At 34.3% G+C, this 22122-nt stretch overlaps 1 protein-coding gene across 1 annotated transcript in view; it reads right to left on the bottom strand.

The window, feature by feature from the left end:
- Window positions 1-22122, bottom strand: part of CRPPA (CDP-L-ribitol pyrophosphorylase A) — a 319942-nt gene that overhangs the window by 129993 nt on the left and 167827 nt on the right. Inside the window, exons 7-8 of the mRNA XM_068550567.1 lie at window positions 18423-18497; window positions 17870-17962 (exon numbers count right to left, since the gene is read on the bottom strand). Of these exons, the coding sequence (XP_068406668.1) occupies window positions 17870-17962; window positions 18423-18497 (168 nt within the window). The remainder of the gene's footprint in view (window positions 1-17869; window positions 17963-18422; window positions 18498-22122) is intronic.

The following is a 22122-nucleotide window of genomic DNA, read 5'->3' as shown; positions in this document are numbered from 1 at the left end:
CATTTTTAACTTTCCTTAAAGAGTGTCCTACAAGAGAGCCTAAAATTATTTTTTTAAATACCAGTTAATTACCTTAACTATTAATTGTAAAAATAAATTATAACTCTGGGAGTCTAAAAAAATGGTAAACCTAAAACTCTCGACAAGATTATATTGTAATGAGAATGTTCAATAGATAAAGTGTGCTGAATCTTTTTTTTTTTTTTGAAGGACAGAAATTAGACCTTACACTTGGTTAACTTACAGCTAATTATGTATATTAAAAGTAATGCTATTTAATTAAAGCTATATACAATTATATTGTATAGTTTCCAAACTTGCAGAAGGACTAAAGGATTATTTGTATCAATGCAACAAAGCATAGGAGGAAAGTAAAGTAGCAAACAAAACAATTGGCCGACAGCAATAACCAAAAAAAATAAGCTTGTAGAAATAATCCCAAATATAAAAATAATAAAGATAAATGTAACACTTTTTAACTCTTTCTTAAGTGACAGATTTATCAGATTGGATTTTTAAGAAAAATCGAACTATATGCTAGCTATAATATAAATGTCTAATGAGAACTATCCTGAAAGTATGTACTTTACAGGACAAGATAGTTTTCATTAGACATTTATGTACGTACTGGTATGAAAAGGCATACCATGCAAATACTACCAAAAATTAAGGTTGTAGCAATATAATAGGGTTAAGACAAAAAAAAAAACATTAATACAGATAAACAGTACATAATAAAAAACAAAACTTATAATAACCATAACCTTATTACTAAGAACATAGATTTTAAAACACAAAGCAAAAAAAAAAAAAAAAGACTGAATTATGAGAAAACAATATCCAAATCCATAAACACAGAGGGATGTTTGACTGCACTTCTCTTAGAAACTAATGCATCAGATAAAAATTTTTTTTAACGTCAAAGGCTTCTGCTACCAGTGCAGCAGCTGAGTTGAGGGTGTTTCTCTTTCCTCCCAAGGTTATCATTCTATTCCTGTTTTTCTGGCTGTTTCTATCTAGGAAAAGTTGCACACAAGCTGATGCAACTTCACATTAAATGGACCTAACTCCTTTATTTACTAATCACATAGAAACTAATTTTTCTTACAGAAACAGATGTTGTAGCATAGAACATCTAGGCTGAACTGAAGGACACGCTACATGTACAATAGTTTTTAAAAGTTCTCACCAAGTCATGAGATTCTAAACTAGGAATGGAAGGCTTTCACTCCAGCTATAGGTCTGTAAGATTCAACACACCCTAGCTCCTTGAAAAGAAAAAATGTTAACGGCACTCAAAAAAATCAGTAGGTCAATTCTGTTCACCGTAGATTCCACAAATTAAGGAAATAGTGCGTAAAAGTGAATTCTGGGCAAACTATTTATATACCTACAAACTGCCTATTTACCCCATTGTTGACCTAAAACAAAGATGGGTTTATTCATTTGGGATCATCAGAGAATTGTGATTCCGTGTCTGTAACCATGGTGAGCCACGTGCAAATTCTCACACAGCAAGAAAAGGAGAAGGCTTTTATCGAGGGGGAAAAGGAAGTTGGAGGGCTATAGTAAACAAAGAGCCCACGACTTTCTATTCACTGAGTCTTCGCCAGGAAAGAAGAGGAGTGTTTCTTCTTCCTGTCGGGCTCTGCTATAATCTCAGGGCATGAGAGCTCCCCCTTCTGGTCTCCTAATTCTTTTTAATAGAGGTTTATGTTTATTAATTTTTTCATACCACCAAACCAAGTACTTAAATTATAGGGAAACTTTAAGACATAAAGTAGTAGAACATAGGAGAATAACGCAGCTCCTTTTCTAAATACTTAGTATGTGCTAAATATTATTGTAGCTGACATATGTCACTTTTGAAGAAACAGATACGGATATTGACCTTATGAAATGTATATAATCAGGTTGATAAAATTCGAGCATGAAGAAGTAGGATGCATCTCAAAATTCTCTTTCACCATGTGAGAAAGCCTGATGACATCATAAAAACCGGAAGATAATCTCCAGCAGATGTACTTCCTAATACCAATAACGTAAAATTTAAGCATATACATAACACTGTGCTACTAATTTTGTATTCTAAAATACACCAGATACTTATGAGGTCCAGGAAAACATTGAGTTCGTACAATATAATCAACTTTAATTTTAAAAACAGGACAGATTTATACAACTGTAGCAGAAGGTTGCAAAATGGTCATGATAACTCAAGAAATGTAAATGTTTTTGCCTTAATAAAACAAACAGTTTGGACAGGATACAAGCACTTGTATCCATTGAAATGTAGCAAAACATTTCATCTAGGTTGAGTTCTGCAGATTTGCTTATAGCTACACCAAATATATATTCTTTGGTCTCTTTTTGCACCATTCACTAATTTACTACATGTAAATTATAGGAAAAACAATATTCCCCAGTTAGGAAGCCATTTCTAAATGTTCTTTTTCATGCATACATAAAAAAGATATGGATATCTTCCTACCCACCCCCCCCCAAAAATAATGTAATGTCATCTTTTTTAAAGGTAGCAAATTCACTCCTATAAAATAGTAAACTGCTTAAACATTTAACATGTGGATAACTTCATGGCTTTGTGGATGGGCGAGGTTTCTGGCACTCAGAGTTTGGAAGAGACTTCTCTCTGCCTCATGTCTTCTACATTCAGTTCTACACATGCTTTATATTTGTCTTAGTAACCATTTAATATACCCCTGGTCCCCAAGAACTCCAATTACTTTTTTATATTATAAAATGTGATTTTCACTTGTCACTGAGGACAGGTACATTAATTAAAGGACAATAGCTAATATCACGTACAATATTCTTTCAAATATCAGGAATGTTCCATAAGACCACATTTAACACTTCTGTCTCATTCCAGAGTCCATGTTCACAGGAAGGCCTGAGAAGGGAGTCAGGATTTGTGGTAGAAGGGAAAACAAACTCTTTGTTTATTTGACTAAGAAAAAAGTCAATCTGTGAAGCTTATGTATATATCCAAGTAATGCATTGCTTAATGCCCACCAAAGTAGAAGGAAGGATGGTCAAAATGAAAGTTCTGGTAATTATCAAATAATTGAGTTAGAAAGAATTGGTAGATAGACCAGAGGTTCTTTGAATCCACACAATAGATACTGCAAAATTATCAACATACGTGTACAGAAAAGTAAATTGTGTGAATGAGGCCCAACATATTCAAAACATCACTTTTCAAAAGAAATATCAGGGAAATCTAAAAATTGATGAAACTGGCCAATACTATGCAAATCAAAGTAAGAGTTTATCTTAAGGATAAAAAAGCCCCAAAAACTTCAGAAAATTTTCATCTCACTTCAACTACTTACGAATTACATGGATTTTATTAATGAAAATTAATTTAATAAATTGTACTTCTAAAAAGAAAAAAAGAATAAGCTTTTAATATTGAATCACTTCATTTTAGAACAAGTTTAAATCAATGCCATCATGAAATTCAACTCATAATTCTGATGAACAGAAACTAATTAAGTTTTAAGCTATCATGGAAACTGAGAGCAAATGCCTAACAACTCATTTGTAAATCTTAACAAAATACCAGCAAAGCTAGTAGGTTGGGAAATAATGGCATTTAATAAAAGGTAGTAAATAAAATAAAATAGTACTTTGCATTAAAATATCAACCATAGAAAAGGTTTAAATGTTTCTATTGATTCAAAGAATTAAAAAGTAAATGAGTTTTGGGCTTCCCTGGTGGTGCAGTGGTTGAGAATCTGCCTGCTAATGCAGGGGACACGGGTTCGAGCCCTGGTCTGGGAAGATCCCACATGCTGCCGGGCACCTGGGCCCGTGAGCCACAACTACTGAGCCTGCGCGTCTGGAGCCTGTGCTCTGCAACAAGAGAGGCCATGATAGTGAGAGGCCCGCGCACCGCGATGAAGAGTGGCCCCCCGCTCGCCGCAACTAGAGGAAGCCCTCGCACAGAAACGAAGACCCAACACAGCCAAAAAAATAAATAAATAAACAATAATTAAAGGTGCTAATAATTTAAAAAAAAAAAAAAAAAGTAAATGAGTCTTATAGTACCAGTAAAAATGTTACATTTGTATATACATTTTTTTTCAGATCCTTATTTAAAAGATCAAAGTAATGGAATGAGAACTTCATATTTTAATAATTTTTTTTTGTCAGTTTGATTACTATGTGTCTCGGCGTGTTTCTCCTTGGGTTTATCCTGCCTGGGACTCTGCACTTCCTGGACTTGGGTGGCTATTTCTTTTGCCATGTTAGGGAAGTTTTCAACTATAATCTCTTCAAAGATTTTCTGTGGTCCTTTCTCTCTTCTCCTTCTGGGACCCCTATAATGTGAATGTTGGTGCATTTAATGTTGTCCCAGAGGTCTCTTAGGCTGTCTTCATTTCTTTGCATTCTTTTTTCTTTATTCTGTTCCACAGTAGTGAATTCCACCATTCTGTCTTCCAGGTCACTTATCTGTTCTTCTGCCTCATTTATTCTGCTCTTGATTCCTTCTAGTGTAGTTTTCATTTCAGTTATTGTATTGGTCATCTCTGTTTGTTTGTTCTTTAATTCTTCTAGGTCTTTGTTAAACATTTCTTGTATCTTCTTGATCTTTGCTGCCATTCTTTTTCCGAGGTCCTGGATCATCTTCACTATCATTATTCTGAATTCTTTTTCTGGAAGGTTGCCTATCTCCACTTCATTTAGTTGTTTTTCTGGGGTTTTATCTTGTTCCTTCATCTGGTACATAGTCCTCTGCCTTTTCATTTGTCTATCTTTCTGTGAATGTGGTTTTCGTTCCACAGGCTTCAGAATTGTAGTTCTTCTTGCTTCTGCTGTCTGCCCTCTGGTGGATGAGGCTATCTAAGAGGCTTGTGCAAGCTTCCTGATGGGAGGGACTTGAGAACTTCATATTTTAAACAGTCAATAGAAAAACCGAGTATTACTTTAAAACATGTAAAAAAATCATAAAATTAACATTTTTCAGATTATTTCACAAGATTGATTCTCTTATAAGGACATAACTCTGCCACTGTTGTATTTTGCTATTAATACAATTATCTGAAGTATTATGTACAACTACAATTAAGTAACATCTGTATCGTCTGTAACAAATTTTAGAACCAAAAGTTAAAAACAATCCCAATATGAAGCACTGATTTGTTTAGCTACTATTATCTGAAACATTTGACTCTGTATTTATTTATTTACTTATTTTTCTGTTTGAGAAAACTCTGAGAAAAATTGTCAGAGAATACAAATCATTGAAGAAGTTACCAAAAACAGGTGTGTGATTCTTCACTGAGTTTAGTATATAATCTTTATATATTTTAGTGACTTGTCAAAATTTCATCTTACATGATAAAATTTATTACTGCTATTATTATTAAGGTTGTCTGCAGGCCATTTAGATCAGCATTTTCTGATTTTTTTAAAAAACAGGTATTTTTGGAGTTCACAAGGTAAGACACTCTATGCATTGGGGCAAACGACTACAAAAGTCCATTAAAATACTCTGAATTTCTAAGAATAACTGATTCTGTTTTAATGTACCTACATTTGTAAGTGAAAATGTCAAGGCAAATTCAAGTCAATAAACATTTCTGAACACCTACACAAGCTGTCTTGAAAAAGGGAAAAAGACTCTGAGCACACGAATATAAAGGAAGGATTCCAAGACAAAATATTGTCACTCATACTTTAAGGATAATAGGAGTCAAGCAAGCAAGCACTAGAAAAATGGTGTCTCAGGTAGAAAAACTCACCAGAGTAAACACAGATGTGTCAGGTAACAAAGTACATGTGCAGAACTATAGTAGTTCAGTATTACCAGAGGGCAAATTGCTCAGTGAAGAAAGAAGAATAAGTATGATAAAATTAAGCAAGAGCCAGAACAGCCCAAGGCTTTATGATCTGACTGAGCTTTGTCCAGGAGGGGATGAGGAGTGTCTAGAAGGTTTAAATAATGACGGGGTTCAGGGCAGGCCACCCCAAAATATACCACTTTGACATACTGATTGTTTTGAATTAAAGTTACCTGAGAAACAGTGGGTACAAGGACACTCTGAGCCTCCTTTATGTCCCCCGAAAGCAGGAAATAAGTTTCCATGTGGAAGCCACCCTCCCTGTACCAGGAGGTAAACAGACATTCTTATGGCCAGAGACAGGGCACTCAGGGCCGAGAAGTCTGTGTAAACACACTCTGCTTAGTTTCTTCACTAATTAGTACTGAAGCCTAAGTTTCTTTGTCTAAAAGGGTATATCAACAGGCTGCTTTGATTACTCTTGGGTACCTTTGCACATACAAAATTAAAATTTTTTTTCTCCTGTTAATCTGCCTTGTATCAATTATTAGACCAGCCAAAAGAACTTAGAGGGGTAGAGGGAAATTTTTCCCTTCCTGACAATGAGAGTAACATAGTAGATCTGCAATTAGCAAAATCTGTTACAGTGGCTGTGATGAGGTCAAAACTGAAAACAAAAGAGACACTTTTGGGAGGGACGGTTCTTGGAAGGAAGAAGATGATTACAAACTTTTTAAACTTCATGCACTTAAACATTCCTGTCAAAACATAGGAATAATGAAAATTAGATGTAAAAACGTAGGAATTGGCACACAAGCAATACTTTAAATCATGAGACTGATGGCCCAGAGAGTATATGTCTATTAAAGAATGTCTAACAGATATTTTAGTAAAGGTACTAAGTAACTGTGGCAAACAGATCATTTTGGATTGAAAATTTAAGCCGAAGTTCGAGAACCTATGGCCCATGAGTCAATCCAGCCTCCTGCCTGTTTTCTGTGAATGAAGTTTTATAGAAACACAGCCAGCCACACATGTTCTTTGACATCTTGTCTATGGCTGCTTTTGCACTATAGCAGAGTGGAATAGTTGCGACCAAGACCATATGGTGGATGAAGTCTAAAGTATTCATTATCTGGCCCTCTACAAGAACAATTTGAATTTGACACCCCTAATATAAAAAAATTATCTCAGATCCAGGGAAAGAAAATGGCCTCAATTATCTCTTGTAAAATGAGAGCATTCTACTAAATGATTTTTCAGACCCTTTTCTTCTTTAACAATCTATTGTTACTTGAAAAGGGCAAGTACTGACATCCCTCATCAATGTCATGTGATAAAGTGAAATGAGCACAGCACTTATTCTTGAACTGAGGATAATAGCATCTATGATAATCAACTCTTAGGATTGCTCTGGGGATTAAATGGGATTATTTACTTTAAAAGAAAAGGATAGTGACTCATTATGTCAAACATTCAATGAGTGCCTGTTATTACTAACATTAACATAATTATACTAATAATATGCATTAGCAGGCCACATTTGGGGTTGGGGTGGGGTTCTGAGAATTATAAATGTCATGAGAGTTGCATTTCTTGCAAATGGGAAGAAAAAAAAACAGAAGATCAGTTATATTTTCACTGGTTGAGCAAAAATCCTAGAACTCAGTTATTACCATAAACACATGGAATTTTTTCAGAAGACATTTATAGTTCTTTCTCAAATGATCTAGAAATGGGTATAATACTCAGAGTACTCAGAAGAGACATGCAGGCTTAACAGTCCTGTCATTCCCAAATAAGAATTTTCCACTACTGACACTAGGATTATCTTGGCAACACTTGTTGCATTCTACCTTAGCAGGTACCAGTAAATAAAGTATCCCGGCATTTGAGTAGAATAAGTATAAACTTCAAAATCCCATAAAATAAAACCTGTGGTGCCTGGAAAACTGAATCATACTATACTTTTCAAAAGTGTCACGTATAAACTTATTGCAAGTAGGGTTCAAGCCAAAGGATGTCTGGAACAAGAAGCTTTTCGCACTAATTCCATCACCTTTCCATTCTTTCAATAAAAGAAAGTTGAGTTTCCAGAAAACTGCCTAAGTAATCTACTTTTAGGTAGCTATAGATTTTTATCCTAAGGGAATAGTGCTTAGGCTTGGAATATTCTTACCATCTTCCTGTCTGCTACTGACTCAACCCATGGACAAGATTTGTTTTACTGTTTTTGTTTTTTCTCAGAATGTGTAGCATTAGTACAGAGAAAATTTTGTAAAAAACATGATCCATCATACAAACAATATATAACTTGGCAAAAGCATTATAATATGAAAGGTATTTTAAATTGTGCTTATACCTGGAATTCTATTAAATTTCAATTATTAAGGAGGCCTTGGAGGCATGTAACTTGCCTTTTCAAGTATAGGTTTTAGGATAAAAACTTCTGTTCAAACACACACACACATAAAACACCAACACACAAACGCCTAGAAAGCTTTTGGATATGAGTGAAATCTTTCTAATTATTTCTGCCAACAAGTTCACGGTAATCATCTGCCTATTCAGCTTTCAGAAACAAACCATAAAGATCCTTCTCTAATGTTGCCTATTTTGCTATTATGCACCCAATTTCACAAAACATAAAATTGGAGATTATGGTTCCTCTCTTATTAAATGAAGCACTAAATCTTAGTACTTCTATCTCTTAAATATATCTTGATTCTAGCCATTTCTGCCCATTCACTATAAAACTACCCTAGTCCTAGCCACCACCATTATTTCTTAGACTATTGCAATAGCCTCTAAATGAAATCAAATGCATCAAGGAATCCCTCTGGATCACTTTAGTCCATTCTCTGTGTTGCATCCAGAATGATGTGTAAAATGCAAAGCTGATCACATCAATTTCTACTGTGCAGTACTCCTTTATAGAGTTCAAACTTCGAAGGCCCACCTTGACCTAGACCTGTGTAGTTCTCACCTTAACTCCCCCCAATGTGTAATTCATTCTCTCTGTTTCAGATACACTGGCTCTTTCCAGTTCTAACCATCCTATGTGCTACTCTTTCCAAATAGAAATGCTATTCCTCTTACTCCTCATAGACTCAGACCCCGCTCAGCCTTCCAAATTTCAGCTTTCTCCCTTATACTTAAGAAGATCTATCCTGATATTCTATTCCAGGCTAAATTGCCCCTTTCTCAAACAGACCTAATTAAAGTTCTTACCTTGGGGTGGTGGATAGAAGGGACAGATAGTGACCAGGGTCCTGTGGCCTCCCAACCACTGGGTCACTTCCCAGGCTAACTCATCTTTTAACTAAGCTCATATTATTAAGAATCTTCATTTACAAAAACAAAAATAGCTAAATAATATTATTTCCTTACTTCAGATCAAGATATGAAAATCTGGAAAATTAGCACATATGGAAATGCCTCACTCTTCTAAAGTAAGATGTAATTTAAAAAAGTATTACATTATGAAATAAGCTACATGTATGTCAAAATACCTGACACACAGATGTTCAGTAAATGCTATATGAATTTATATTAAGCAATTAATTAGATAATGAAGAGACTAGGATAGTTCCCTGTAAAGTGCTAACTAGACAGCACCTAAAGTAAGTTTAAAATGAATTAGTAAGAAACAGCATTGGAGTGAGTTTTAATGATTAAGAAATCATTTTCAGAAGGTAGGACATGGCTACACATGGAAGGATAGATTTCTTGGGAGATGGGAGAAAAATTAATCTTGCAACTGTTGTTAAAGAGAGAGAAAAAAAGGGATAAATGCAAAAAGGGAAGAGCTAGACTTAACACAATAAAACCCAGACTGTGAAAGAGGAAGATAAATAAGAAAGCGGTAAATACAAGAGAAACCATTTTTAAAATCCCATGAGTCTTGTGATAAGGATTAAAGTACAGAAAGGTGTCAAAAATTGCTCAAAAAAGGAATATCCTACCACCTGATTCATATTGAACATGACTATAATAATCTAAATTGCTCTACTATATCTTTATGTAAAAGACATCCGTCGTAGATCATACAAAAGTAAAAAGACGTCACAAAATATTGTAGTATAGACAATATTTTTAGAAAGAGAAGCTACTTAGATGCAATCAAGGACATCCTGCTCTTTTATAGATAAAAATTCTGACCTAAAGTTCAGAGACAGGAAATAACTTGACAAGGTTAATAGGTATGTTATTTGCACACACCTAGTACCTGTACCTTGAATCCCACTCCAGGTTCACATCCTTACCTTGCCAAAGATCTCCTAAAACGTTAAATAGCCAATTCTTCCTATTCAACACCTCCTTTACAAAAATATAATTTTGTTTTCTCCATGAAGTAAAATCCTTTTAGATATTATAAACAAAGTCAGGCTTAGCTATGTTCATATTAACATATATATTAATTTATAATAAATTACAGAAGTATAACATGTAATTTTAAAATAATAAATGGTACTGAAAATATATTTGGTCCCATCTTTGTAAAGAAATAGCGTAACATAATTAAGCTAAGGGCCATTTCCACTGCTTAAAATAGAATCCAGTGCACAAAAAAAATCTAATAAAAGAAATCCCCAGACATAATTTTTAAAAACTGAATGACCAAACCAATTGTTTATTTCCTTTTCTAGGGCTAAAATTCATGTAAGCCACTTAACAAAGGAGGCTATTTTCATTTATTTTGCCTCCTATCCATTTCATGTTAAATTTTATAAACTGATTTGCTAGGACAGCACTGGCAAATAAATTCACAAACAACTTTGCTCATCTGACCAAGTTTAGTAAACTACTTAAAACAGAAAATTAGTGATTCCAAACCCCACGCTTAATCAAGAAAAAAAAAAATTATTCAGAAAACAGAGAAAAAGTTCTCTGGAATTCATTCTATTTGTACATCCATTAGAACATCATTCTATCTGAAAATAAATAACCTTTATTCATTAAAAGAAAGACTACCACAAGGTATGTCCCATGAGAATCAGTTCTTTACACATCATCAGTTACATGTCCATCACAATTAATCTTAGGGAATTTCTATATCCCACAACACAAACTTTCTAGTAACCATTTAGCCGGAAGCAAAGATCTCCTAAGACTTAAAAAAACAGTCAATTCTTTCTATTCAACACCTCCTACAAGAATGACTTCATCATTCCTCATCTTTGTGTTAGATATGAATCCCTTTGTGATTGAAAGGGCAAAAAGGTTCTAAAGGTATTTTAAACCAATATTTACTTAGATTTTATTATTGATTTAGGCAGGAAATACCTGAGACTTACTATATGAGAAGAAAACAAATGAAAACGTTCGTAGAATTTTGTGGAAGTGATTGCATTTCTGCCACTGAAGCTGTATACAAACATGAAAGAGAAAACTTTAAAGTATCTTAAGTGATGACATCACAGACGTTTAACATATAATAAAGTTATAATTTTCTAAGGGAAAAATCAAGGTATCCATAAGGCTACAATAGCAACATGGTTGAGATAGGAACAGAAGAGGGAATGGGGCCTAATCTCTTGGTCATTCATTGGCTATTAAACACTCATACACACACACACACACACACACACACACACACACAATATATCCATTCAAAAATAAATGTAAATAAACTAGGACCTGAAACATTCATAGTTGACCCTTGAACAATGTGGGGGGTTAGGGGCACCAACCCTTTTCACAGCTGAAAATCCACACATAACTTACGGTCAGCCCTCCGAATACACGATTCCTCCTCCATCCCACAGTTCCTCAGCATCCGTGGATTCAACCATCTAGGATCCTGTAGTACTACAGTATTTACTACTAAAAAAAATCTGCCTATTAGTGGACCTGCGCAGTTCAAACCAATATTGTTCTAAGGTAAACTGTGCCCCATAAAGAGTAAACCCAATATGGAAGCAGTAAGAATTACGATAGGAAGCGCTCTCTTTTTTGGTCTTATAAGAAATTTTGCCTTAAAAACACACTTTCTTAGTCCAGTAGTAATAAGGTTAACAGAATGAAATGTATAGAACAAGAAGTTAAAGTGAAAAATATACATGCTGGGTTCTGTTAAGAAATTTAACAGGACCACAGATTTTTATAAGTTAAATTCGATAAAGGCTCAGTACCCTGTGAAGCTAAAGAAAGAAACCATTAGCACTTAAAAGAAGGAATCAATGTGTTTTTCCAATTGTCATTTGTTCTTTATTAGGAAGAAATTTTAAACACATATATATATGTATATGTGTATTTTTAATCTCTTTCCATCTTATTATTTAACACATTCATGAGAGCAGAAGAGTAACAAGTGTATATGATAAACTGCACATTGGATTGATTCTGTTCCTGGCTCTGCCACTGGTGAGTGTGGAACCTTCTGGAAACAATTTACATCTCTGTGACAGTTTCCCCAGATGTGAATGTATCAAGTGTCAACTGATGGTGGTTTTCCATTTTTTTTATTTGCTGACATGTTCAAATATTAAACATTTTGAAGTATTTTAAAGATCATGTACTCTGATCTATTATGTCAATAAACTACTTCCCTGTAACTAGAACTAAATTAGGCACTTTTGAAGGTTTATTTATGTTTTTCAAAGCATTAAAATTCCATATGGGAATTTATGTTTTTTGCTTAAGTAAATTCATGAAAAGATTCCTATCTCTCCTAAAGCACCAATAAAATTACTGTCTACATTGTCAGGGGAAATTAGAGCTCTTGGGTAATTATCCAGATAATTACTGTAAAATTATTTTTTTGTGAAAAGTGATAAACTATTTTATCAAGTAAAATTAAAGAATTTGTTTCATTTCTCAGTTTTTAACTTCCACTTAAATTTGTGGCCAATTTCTTTCTGCTTTTAAAAATTAAACTTTTGGTGCCTATTATATGAATCAGCTATGCTCACTGAATAAATAAGAATATACTGTCCATTATCTCATCTGATAGTAGTACTAAAGGATATTTTGTGGAAATCTTGCCAGATCCAAATAAAGTAGAATCTCTATTTTATTTTCTGGACCTGGAAAGTATTTTTTGACAGTTTTACATTTGATTTTACATAAACTTGGATGGAAAACAGCTACACTTAGCGCTGTCTTCTGAAAATCTCCTCCATTGCCGGGGAAAAAACACCTCTCTGATCACTAATTTCTAAGCAAAGACAGCCTACAATTCAGACTCTTAACACTTCTGTGTCTTGTACAATTTAAATAGAAGCCTATGGGGTTTTTTTGGAGTGATTTTTATATCAGAAACTTTATGAATTTACCTTTTACTATTCTAATAGATCTAAAGTATTGTCTTTTCTAAATATTTGTTTATCATTACTTAAGTAGTGAACAAAAACAAATAATAGGAGTAGAAAATAGAGAACTGAACATGTCCCATGTTGATAGTTATTGTATCAGATGATTCCAAAAGAGCTTTCAGATGACCCTCTTGACAGCTGCAATCTGAAAAAGGTGCTAGCAGTACTATACACCCCCTGCTAACCGCAAGAAAGAGAGGCTAACAAAAACTTCAGTCAACTCGGGATAAACACTTGGCTCCTTGATAACTTACGTGATAGACTAAACAGCATCAGAAATCACATCTGAAAAGGATTCTTAAACATAATTCCTACACAACTTTACGAAAGAAAGCATTGGCTTTTAATGTTTATAAGGTTTTTCTTGTTAAAAAAAACACAGAAAGTGATCTAAATTTTAAAAATTCCTTCATGCCAACCAGTTTCTAGTTTTAAAAAGGCTTTTTTTTTTCTTTCAAGTAGAGACTAGTCTAGTACAAGGTGTGATTGCTATCCAAATATGTGTTCCCAAAGGCTCACAGTTGAAAGATTGCATACAATAACAAACGTCATCCTAAGCCACACAGATGCACTGAGCAACAGAATACTTAAAAAGTGACCCCACCCAACTATCTCTGCTCACTTTAATGCTGGCACCTATTTTATCATCCGTCAGTCTCCAGCTGACTACAGAAATCTGGAAAATTCGGATAATTCATTATAACTACAATTAAGTCATACCTACCAAAACAAAAGATTTTTTAAGTTGATCAAATTAACATTGATAAATTCCTTAAATCATATTCCACAACATCAAGAATTAAGAAGCAGGCAAAATTAGACTACTTGAAATACATAAAAAGAATATAAGAATGATGACCAAATAGATGGTCCAAAAGGGTATTTTGAACAAAGTAGTAATAAAGAATATTTCTTACAAAACTAAAAATAACCAAAAATATTTTCGCAAAAATGACCACTTGAAATGAAGCATGTCACAACATATTATCATATAAATGTCTACAAGATCATTCGAAAAAGTTTATTTTTGCAAACATAACCTAAAATTTAGAAATAGAAGATAAAATAAAATTATTTTAATAAATATCTTAGTTCTTCTAAAATAAAATCCCAATTATTTGTCCTACTTTTCATGCTAAAGTTTTGTTCCTTTCTCTACATGGATCTTAAAGCAGTAGCCTCTACCTATGCCAGTTTACCTTAGATAACAAAAACCTCCTACATTAAGTATTTCCTAACCCATTTTGCTTTCATAAAATCCAGGGAGAAGTTGAACAACCAAGAATCCTACAGAACCCGAACTAAAACCTAAGCATCCTAAATACCTAGAACCCAGCACCACTAATCGTCCATTCCTTTAGTAGTTAGCTCCCTCCAAGGGGTAAATACTCCAGAATGAAGTTGAAAGTCACATGTATCTTTTGAATGACTACTGAATGACAGCTAACCAGGGTATTCCAAAATATTTTTCTATATCTACATAAGAATATAATAGAAGAGGTATGTGGGCTTCATCAATACTGTAAGGCCTGACATCAATTTTTTAGCACTGAGAACATGATCTAATGTTTTCGTCAAACAAATGCCCCAGCTAAACTGACTTTCAGTCCCATTTCTTCTGAATGTTTGTCCTTGTACAGTAAAACATGATGACACTGCAAATGACAGCCTTAACTAAATACCCTCTGACTTGAAAAAACCCTCACAAACACCTACTCAACCACAATTTTCCTTTTCATCTGACTGATTCCTACCAAGCCTTCCTCTCTTCAGATGGACTGAAAATCAAAGTTGATAAACCTTGGCATAGGAAAAAGGACCACTGTACTACATCTCAGCCAAGAAAAAATAGGCCCGTAAACATTTACAATACATGCATTCAATAACTATTGAATCACATAATCCCAAAATAAAAATGGAGGTACTTTTCTATGACTCGGATGTCACTTTGGATTTACTTTCTGATGAATAAAATCTACCTGTTGAGGGAAGCAAATGAACAGACTCTTCTCAGAATTTAAAAGTGCTTTAAAAAGGCTTATTTAAAAAAAAAAAAAAAAAAATCCCCCATGGTAGGGTCCTTTTTGTCTTGGCTTAATTTTGTAGAGAAGTAATTCAGACAGAAGCAAAGTAAACATACCATAGCCTCAGAGCTACCTGATTCACATAATATCTTTTCAATTACATATATATGTATATATGTCTGCATATGTATTCATACTTTCATATCCACACACTATATGTATATGTATATGTATTGTTCCCACTTAACTAATGTAAAAATTGTGTCCCCAGATATCTAGACTCAACTTTAAGTCTTTTATTCTACACTATAATATTTTCCACACAACTATTTATTTGGGGAATATTTGAATGATTCTGCCAAATTTTAAGTCACAGGGAAACTGAAATGGCCTTTTGTCAATTTGGGGGTAAAGTAGCATCAGAAGGAAAAAAAAGATGAAGCCTTTACACAGTCATTTACAGGACAATTAAAAAATCCAGAGACAATTTACTTGACTCTCAATCCAACAGGGCAGTATTCTTTACCTTTCCAGTGATTTGTTCCACCCCAAGGATACAGATTCCAGATATGTTCTAGTGACATTTTCCTATTAAGTTTAATAATAACCCTAATAATCACCACACTGATTCTACCTATGCAATGGGAAAATAACAGGTAGACAAGTATTAACTATAGAGTGACAACTCTCCAGTTTAAAGTGAACATTTTACAGTTTTTATAGCATATTGACTTAGCGTATACTGACTTATAATAATACTATTCTAAAACTAGTTCTCGCAGACACTTCCTTCCTAACTAGAGGATTGTCCATCTTTTCCCTTAGTTTAATACAGAACACTAGGTAGCCAAAAAAAAGAATGAAAATCTGGCACTTCTAGGATACATGAAATGGAACTCTACAGAAGTCAACAGAAAACTAAATTCAAATATTTATGGAAGCAATACAAAGGACTGAACTTGAGATACAATAGTAACAATAAACTACAAGAACTAACAGTTTAAAAATGCTGTGTGTGTGTGTGTGTGTGTGTGTGTGTGTATGTATTTGGTGAAGAGAAGCAGTGGAAAGGGGTAGAAGGAAAATTCAACGATGACACAGATTCCCACCTGGGTGCCTGCCGCAACTATACTGCCACTAAGAGAAGTCAATTGACGGGGAATGTGCTTTTGGGAGAGATCTGACATGCTAGGTGCGAGAAGATAGTCAAGTACTCAAATGGAAGTTCCTGATAAAATGCTGAACAATGTAGGACTGAAGCTCAGGAATCAGATTAGAGCAGCATCAGTAAGCTTTGACTCATCTCATACAAATTGGAAAGAGCAGGAGCTAGACTGTTCAATGAAACTAACATTGCACGGCTGCCAAGGGCCCAGCACTATAATATCAACTATATTTTACATTCACTCATTTTAATCCCGACAGTGATTTAAGAAGTAGGGGTACTAGCCTCATTTCTAAAAGGAGGAAAGCAAGCCTCAAAAAAGTTAAGTAACTTGACCAAGGAACCGAGGTATTCTGAATTCAAAGCCTTTGCTCTCTTTATAGTGCTCTTCTGCCTCTTCAGAAGAATATCTGGGGACATGGTATGAATGAGATTTCTAAGCAAGTTAATGTGGAGCGATGAATAGGGAGCCAAATAGAACTCTGAATTTATCTCCAACCTATGGAGACTTAGAGCCCTTCAACATTGGGAACATTTCATGCTGTTCCTAAAAATCTCAATGAAAACATCTGTATTTCTGTTAACATCATTCACACGAGGAATTTGGGTTTCCATGATCAGCAGCACTCATGGAACTCATCTCTAGGGCATAAAATCAAATACCATAGGCAGGTGAAATAATCAAACTTCCCCTAACTGCTAATTTGTTTCTACTTGCATGGCTCAGTCTAGAGCTACTTATTTTTAGTGCAAATTTTCTTTATTCTGTATTAATAATCTCACCTAACAAGAATTTAATTCCCACACTAAGACACAGGTCTGAGCTTTATGAATTCAGCAATTGCTAAGCAATTGTTTTGAGAATTTCATGTTTGGAACGCCTTCCCACAGCAAAATGCTGCTGACAACAGATTCTTCTCAGCTAGTTTGTCAGTCCTGGGCTCTGATTTTGTTACTTCCTGGTTTGGCCCTCTGAAATTCCCCTCTGCTGCACAGTTTAAAAGGCCAATCAAGTAAATTCTGTACTAAACATACACTTTTAGTCTTTCACAGAAAAGATCTCTCCAAAACTTTCATGGGCCATTCTTCTAGGACTTCTTTTTTATCTGTTGCTCATTCTACTTTTGCTGTCCATGGAACAGAGAAGATGAAACAACCTAAGAGTATTTTCTTCCATCTGATTTGTGCCCCTCAGTTTTCTAACTTTGGGATTTCTTCTCTAATGGCATTCTGGTAGTACACTAAAATAAAGCTCTTTCACATTATCCAAACAACATGTCAACTCAGCAATAACCTCTGAAATTCTAATGAAGGAAAAGACATGCAATTTTTGCTAGGGTGAAAACCTAGCAAATCAGTTCAACCAAATAATTGAAATAATAAGGACCTGCAGTCAGAGAAGTCAAAGCAAGAAAGTGCGTTCAAGAACCCACCGAGAAGAGTTTCTTCTTTTGGATTTAGATGGATTTCTTCAGTTGGATGAAATTTTGTTAAAAAGAAAAGTTGAATTTCAAGGAACAAAGCCTAAGTTTGAAAAGTCTGCATTAATTCACTTACTGAAATAACAACAACAGGATATAAAATGGAAAGATTACTCTCTTCAAGCATATTCAGTAATTTCTGGGTTTCTTCAAAATCAGAGGTCATAACCTGAAAGACCAGAAAAATAAAAGAAGTTCTTAAATGACTTAAGAGTTCATTCAATGAGAAAAATGGAGAGTTTTTAAACATTTAAACATTCAAAATATCTATCAAGCTTAATTTTAAATTTTCAAACAATGTTAAAGGATACCCATAAGATTATAGCTATTAAAAATTTTTTAATTCATTAATTCAAACCTATCTTCTTATCTACTTTTTACCAGAAATTTGAAAATACCGTCTAAAGAAATATCACCCTCTTCTCATTATGTGAACTAGGTTGTTAGAAAATGTTATTTCCCTATTTCAAAAGACAAAAATAACATTTCTAAATACATATTGAATAACACAACTCATCTATCAAAATCTTAAATTCAAATACTTAAGAATCAAGAAAACTAAGTACTTGTCAAACATTACATTTATACAAATCCTCAAGTGCTTTCAATCATTTGTATTAACTACTTACATTCACACAAACAAAATTGTAGCATTCCTCTAAGATGATTTGCTGAAGATCTCTGCCAGATGTGACTTTTACATGCTAGGAGAAAAAATTAGAGGAAAAAAGAGTTTACAAACTAGATAGAAAGACCAAACATGAGCATAAACAACTTTATGAGCACAAAATTTCCATAGGCACATAACGCCAAGGACCATGTATAAGAGCAAAATAATTCAGACTGAAGTTTATGATGCTACCAAAAAAAAAAAACCCACTTGAACTAGTCCAAAAATAATTAACATTGTTGTAGCAAATAAGGATATAGGAAATTGTTTTAGATAAAAAAATGTTGAAAAGGCTCAAGATATATTCAGGAATAGGCAAATAGTCTGGTTTTTCTTATACAAAAAATACTCACTCACTCAGAGTCCCAGCACAGAGGCAGCACCTTGAAAAGAGCCTAGGTATTATCAGAAGGAAATTTACTGACTAATTTTAGGGCTTGTGCTGGAGGGGCGGAAATCTGGTAGAACTCTCTCCAGGGACAGAAGCACTGGCAGGCAACATTTTTTTTTTAAACTCTTCTTCTACCTACCAGGCCATCACCATTTCTGCCACTGTTCATCAACCTAGTTAACCCATGTGCCCCACCCCAGTATTCCCCTGAGGAACAGCCCTCCTCAACCCACCCAACCGGCCCAACCCAACCAACCCACCCAACCCGGCTGGCCTCTCCAAAGTAGCTGCTGCCCCACCCCAGCCAGTGGCTGGCCTCAGTCAGCACCAGCATCCCTCCAAAGTGGCTCCTGCTCTCAGGGGTCAGCCCCACACATCAGCAGGCCTGGAGCAGTCATGGCCAGACCTCTCAGCCAGCCAGGCCAAGAACCAGCCCACCCTTTCAGCATGCCTGCAACAACTGTGGCCCAACCACAATAGGAGGGCACAATGACCAGGAGAGACTGCACCATCAGGCCCCACAGGACAGCATTTATATAAGGTCACTCTTTCAAAACCAGGAGATGTAGCTGATATACCTAACACACAGAAACAGAGTTAGGTAAAATGAGGAAACAAAGGACTATCTTCCAAAGGAAAGGTGGCAAAACTTCAAAAAAAGAACTAAACAAAATGAAAATGAACAGTTTTATCAGATAAAGAGTTCAAATTAGCAGTAATAAGTAAGCTCACTGAATGGGGAGAAGAATGTGAACTCAGTGAGAACCTAAAAAGAAGATATAAAAAAGAGCCAATCAGAGCTGAAGAATACAATAACTATAATGAAAAATACACTAGAGGGAATCAACAAGAGATCAGAAGATGCAGAAGAATGAATCATCAATCTGGATGATAGGGTACTTGTAATCACCCAATCAAAACAACAAAAATAAAAAAAGAGTTTAAAAAAATGAGAATTAAAAAAAAAAAAAAAACGGACCTCTGATACAACATCAAGTATACTAACATTTGAAGTACAGGGGCCCCAGAAGGCAAAGAAAGACAAGGACACAAAACTTACTTGAAAAAAACAATGGCTGAAAACGTCCCAAATCTGGGGAAGGAAACAGACATCCATGTCCAGGAAGCACAGACAGTACCAAACAAGATGAACCCAAAGAGACCCACACCAAGACACATTATAATTAAAATGTCAAAATTTAAATATAAAGAGGGAATTTGTAAATCAGTAAGAGAAAAACAACTAGTTACATACAAGGGAACCCCCCCCATAAGACTATCAGCTACTTTTCAGCAGAAACTTTATAGGCCCCAGAAGAGACTAGCATGATATATTCGAAGTACAGAAAGGAGAAAACTTACAACCAAGAATACTCTACCTGGCAAGATAAAGAGTTTCCCAGAAGCAAAAGCTAAAGTAGTTCATCAGCACAAAACTGGCCTTATAAGAAATGTTAAAGGGAATTCTTTAAATGGAAAAGGCCACAGCTAGAAACCAGAAATTTATGAAGGAAAAACTCACTGGTAAAGGCAAACATATAGTAAAGGTAGTAGTAGATCAACCACCTATATAGCTAGTATGAAGATTAAAAGACAAAAGTAGTAAAATCGTCTGTATCTAAAATATTTATTTAAATGATACCCAAAGTAAAAAGATATAAAGTATGACATCAAAAACATAAAACATGGGTAAGAATAAAATGTTGTGCTTTTAGAATGCATTTGAACTCAAGACACCATCAACTTAAAATAGACTACTATATACATAGTTTGTTATATATGAACCTTATGGTAACCAAAAGTCAAAAACCTCTAACAGATACACAAAAAATAGAGAAAGGAATCCAAACATAACACTAAAGAAAGTCATCAAATGAGAAGGGAAAAGAACCAGAGAAGAAGAAAGCGATAAAGAACTACAAAACCAATCAGACAACAACTAACAAAATGACAATAAGTACATACCTAATAAACAGTCACTTCAGTAAAAATGAACTAAATGCTATAATCAAAAGACACAGGTGGCTGAAAGGATTAAAAAAAAAAAATAAGACCCATCTATACGTCACCTTCAAGTGACTCACTTCATATCTAAAGACACACACAGACTAAAAGTGAAAGAATGGAAAAGATTTTCCATGTAAGCTAGGGTAGCAATATGCATATCAGACAAAATAGACTTTAAAACAAAAAATGTAACAAGAGACAAAGAACGTCATTATATAAAGATAAAGGGATCAATCCAACAAGAGACTATAACACTTATAAATATCTATGCACCCAAAAAAGGAGCACCTAAGTACATAAAGCAAATATTAACACACATACAGGAAGCTATTGACAATAATATGATAATAGTAGACTTTAACACTCCACTTACACCAATAGACATATCAGACAGAATATCAATAAGGAAACATTGGCCTTAAAGACACAATAGACCAATAAAACTTAATAGATACAGACCTTCCACCCCCAAAACAGCAGAATACACATTATTTTAAAATACACATGAACATTCTCTAGGATAGATCTCATGTTAGGCCGCAAAACAAGTCTCAATAAATTTAAGAAGACTGAAATCACACCAAGCATCTTTTCTGACCCAAACAGTATAAAACTATAAATCAATTACAAGAAGAAAACTGGAAAAAAGAACCACAAACGTTTTTGGAGCCTAAACCAAAAGCTACTAATCAATCAATGGGTCAATGAGAAATCAAAAAATACTCTGAAACAAATGAAAATGGAAAGACAATTGTTCCAAAATCTATGGGATGCAGTGAAAGCAGTTTTAGAAGGGATGCTTATAGTAATGCAGGCCTACCTCAAGAAACAAGAACAATCTCAAATAAACAATCTAACTTTACACCTAAAGGAACCAGGAAAAGATGAATAAAAGAAACACAAAGTTAGTTGAAGGAAGGAAATGATGAAAATCAGAGCAAAAATAAATGAAATAGAGACTTTAAAAAAATTTTTTTTAAGTCAATGAAACTAAGAACTGGGGTTTTAAAAAGATTTAAAAAATTAACAAACCTTTAGACAGACACATCGTGAAAAAAAGAGAGAGCCCAAATAAATAAAAAGAAAGAGAAGAAATTACAACTAATACCACAGAAATACAATGGACAAGAGATTACTGTGAATAATTATACACCAACAAATTGGACAACCTAAAAGAAATGGATAAATTCCTAGAAACATAAAATCTTCTAAGACTGAATCAGGAAAGAATAGAAAATTTGAACAGACTGATGACTGGTAA

This window comes from Eschrichtius robustus, chromosome 8 (assembly GCF_028021215.1).
Source record: "Eschrichtius robustus isolate mEscRob2 chromosome 8, mEscRob2.pri, whole genome shotgun sequence".
Taxonomy (NCBI): domain Eukaryota; kingdom Metazoa; phylum Chordata; class Mammalia; order Artiodactyla; family Eschrichtiidae; genus Eschrichtius; species Eschrichtius robustus.
The sequence above is the reverse complement of the archived record's forward strand: the minus strand, read 5'-3'. Positions and strand labels throughout refer to the sequence as shown.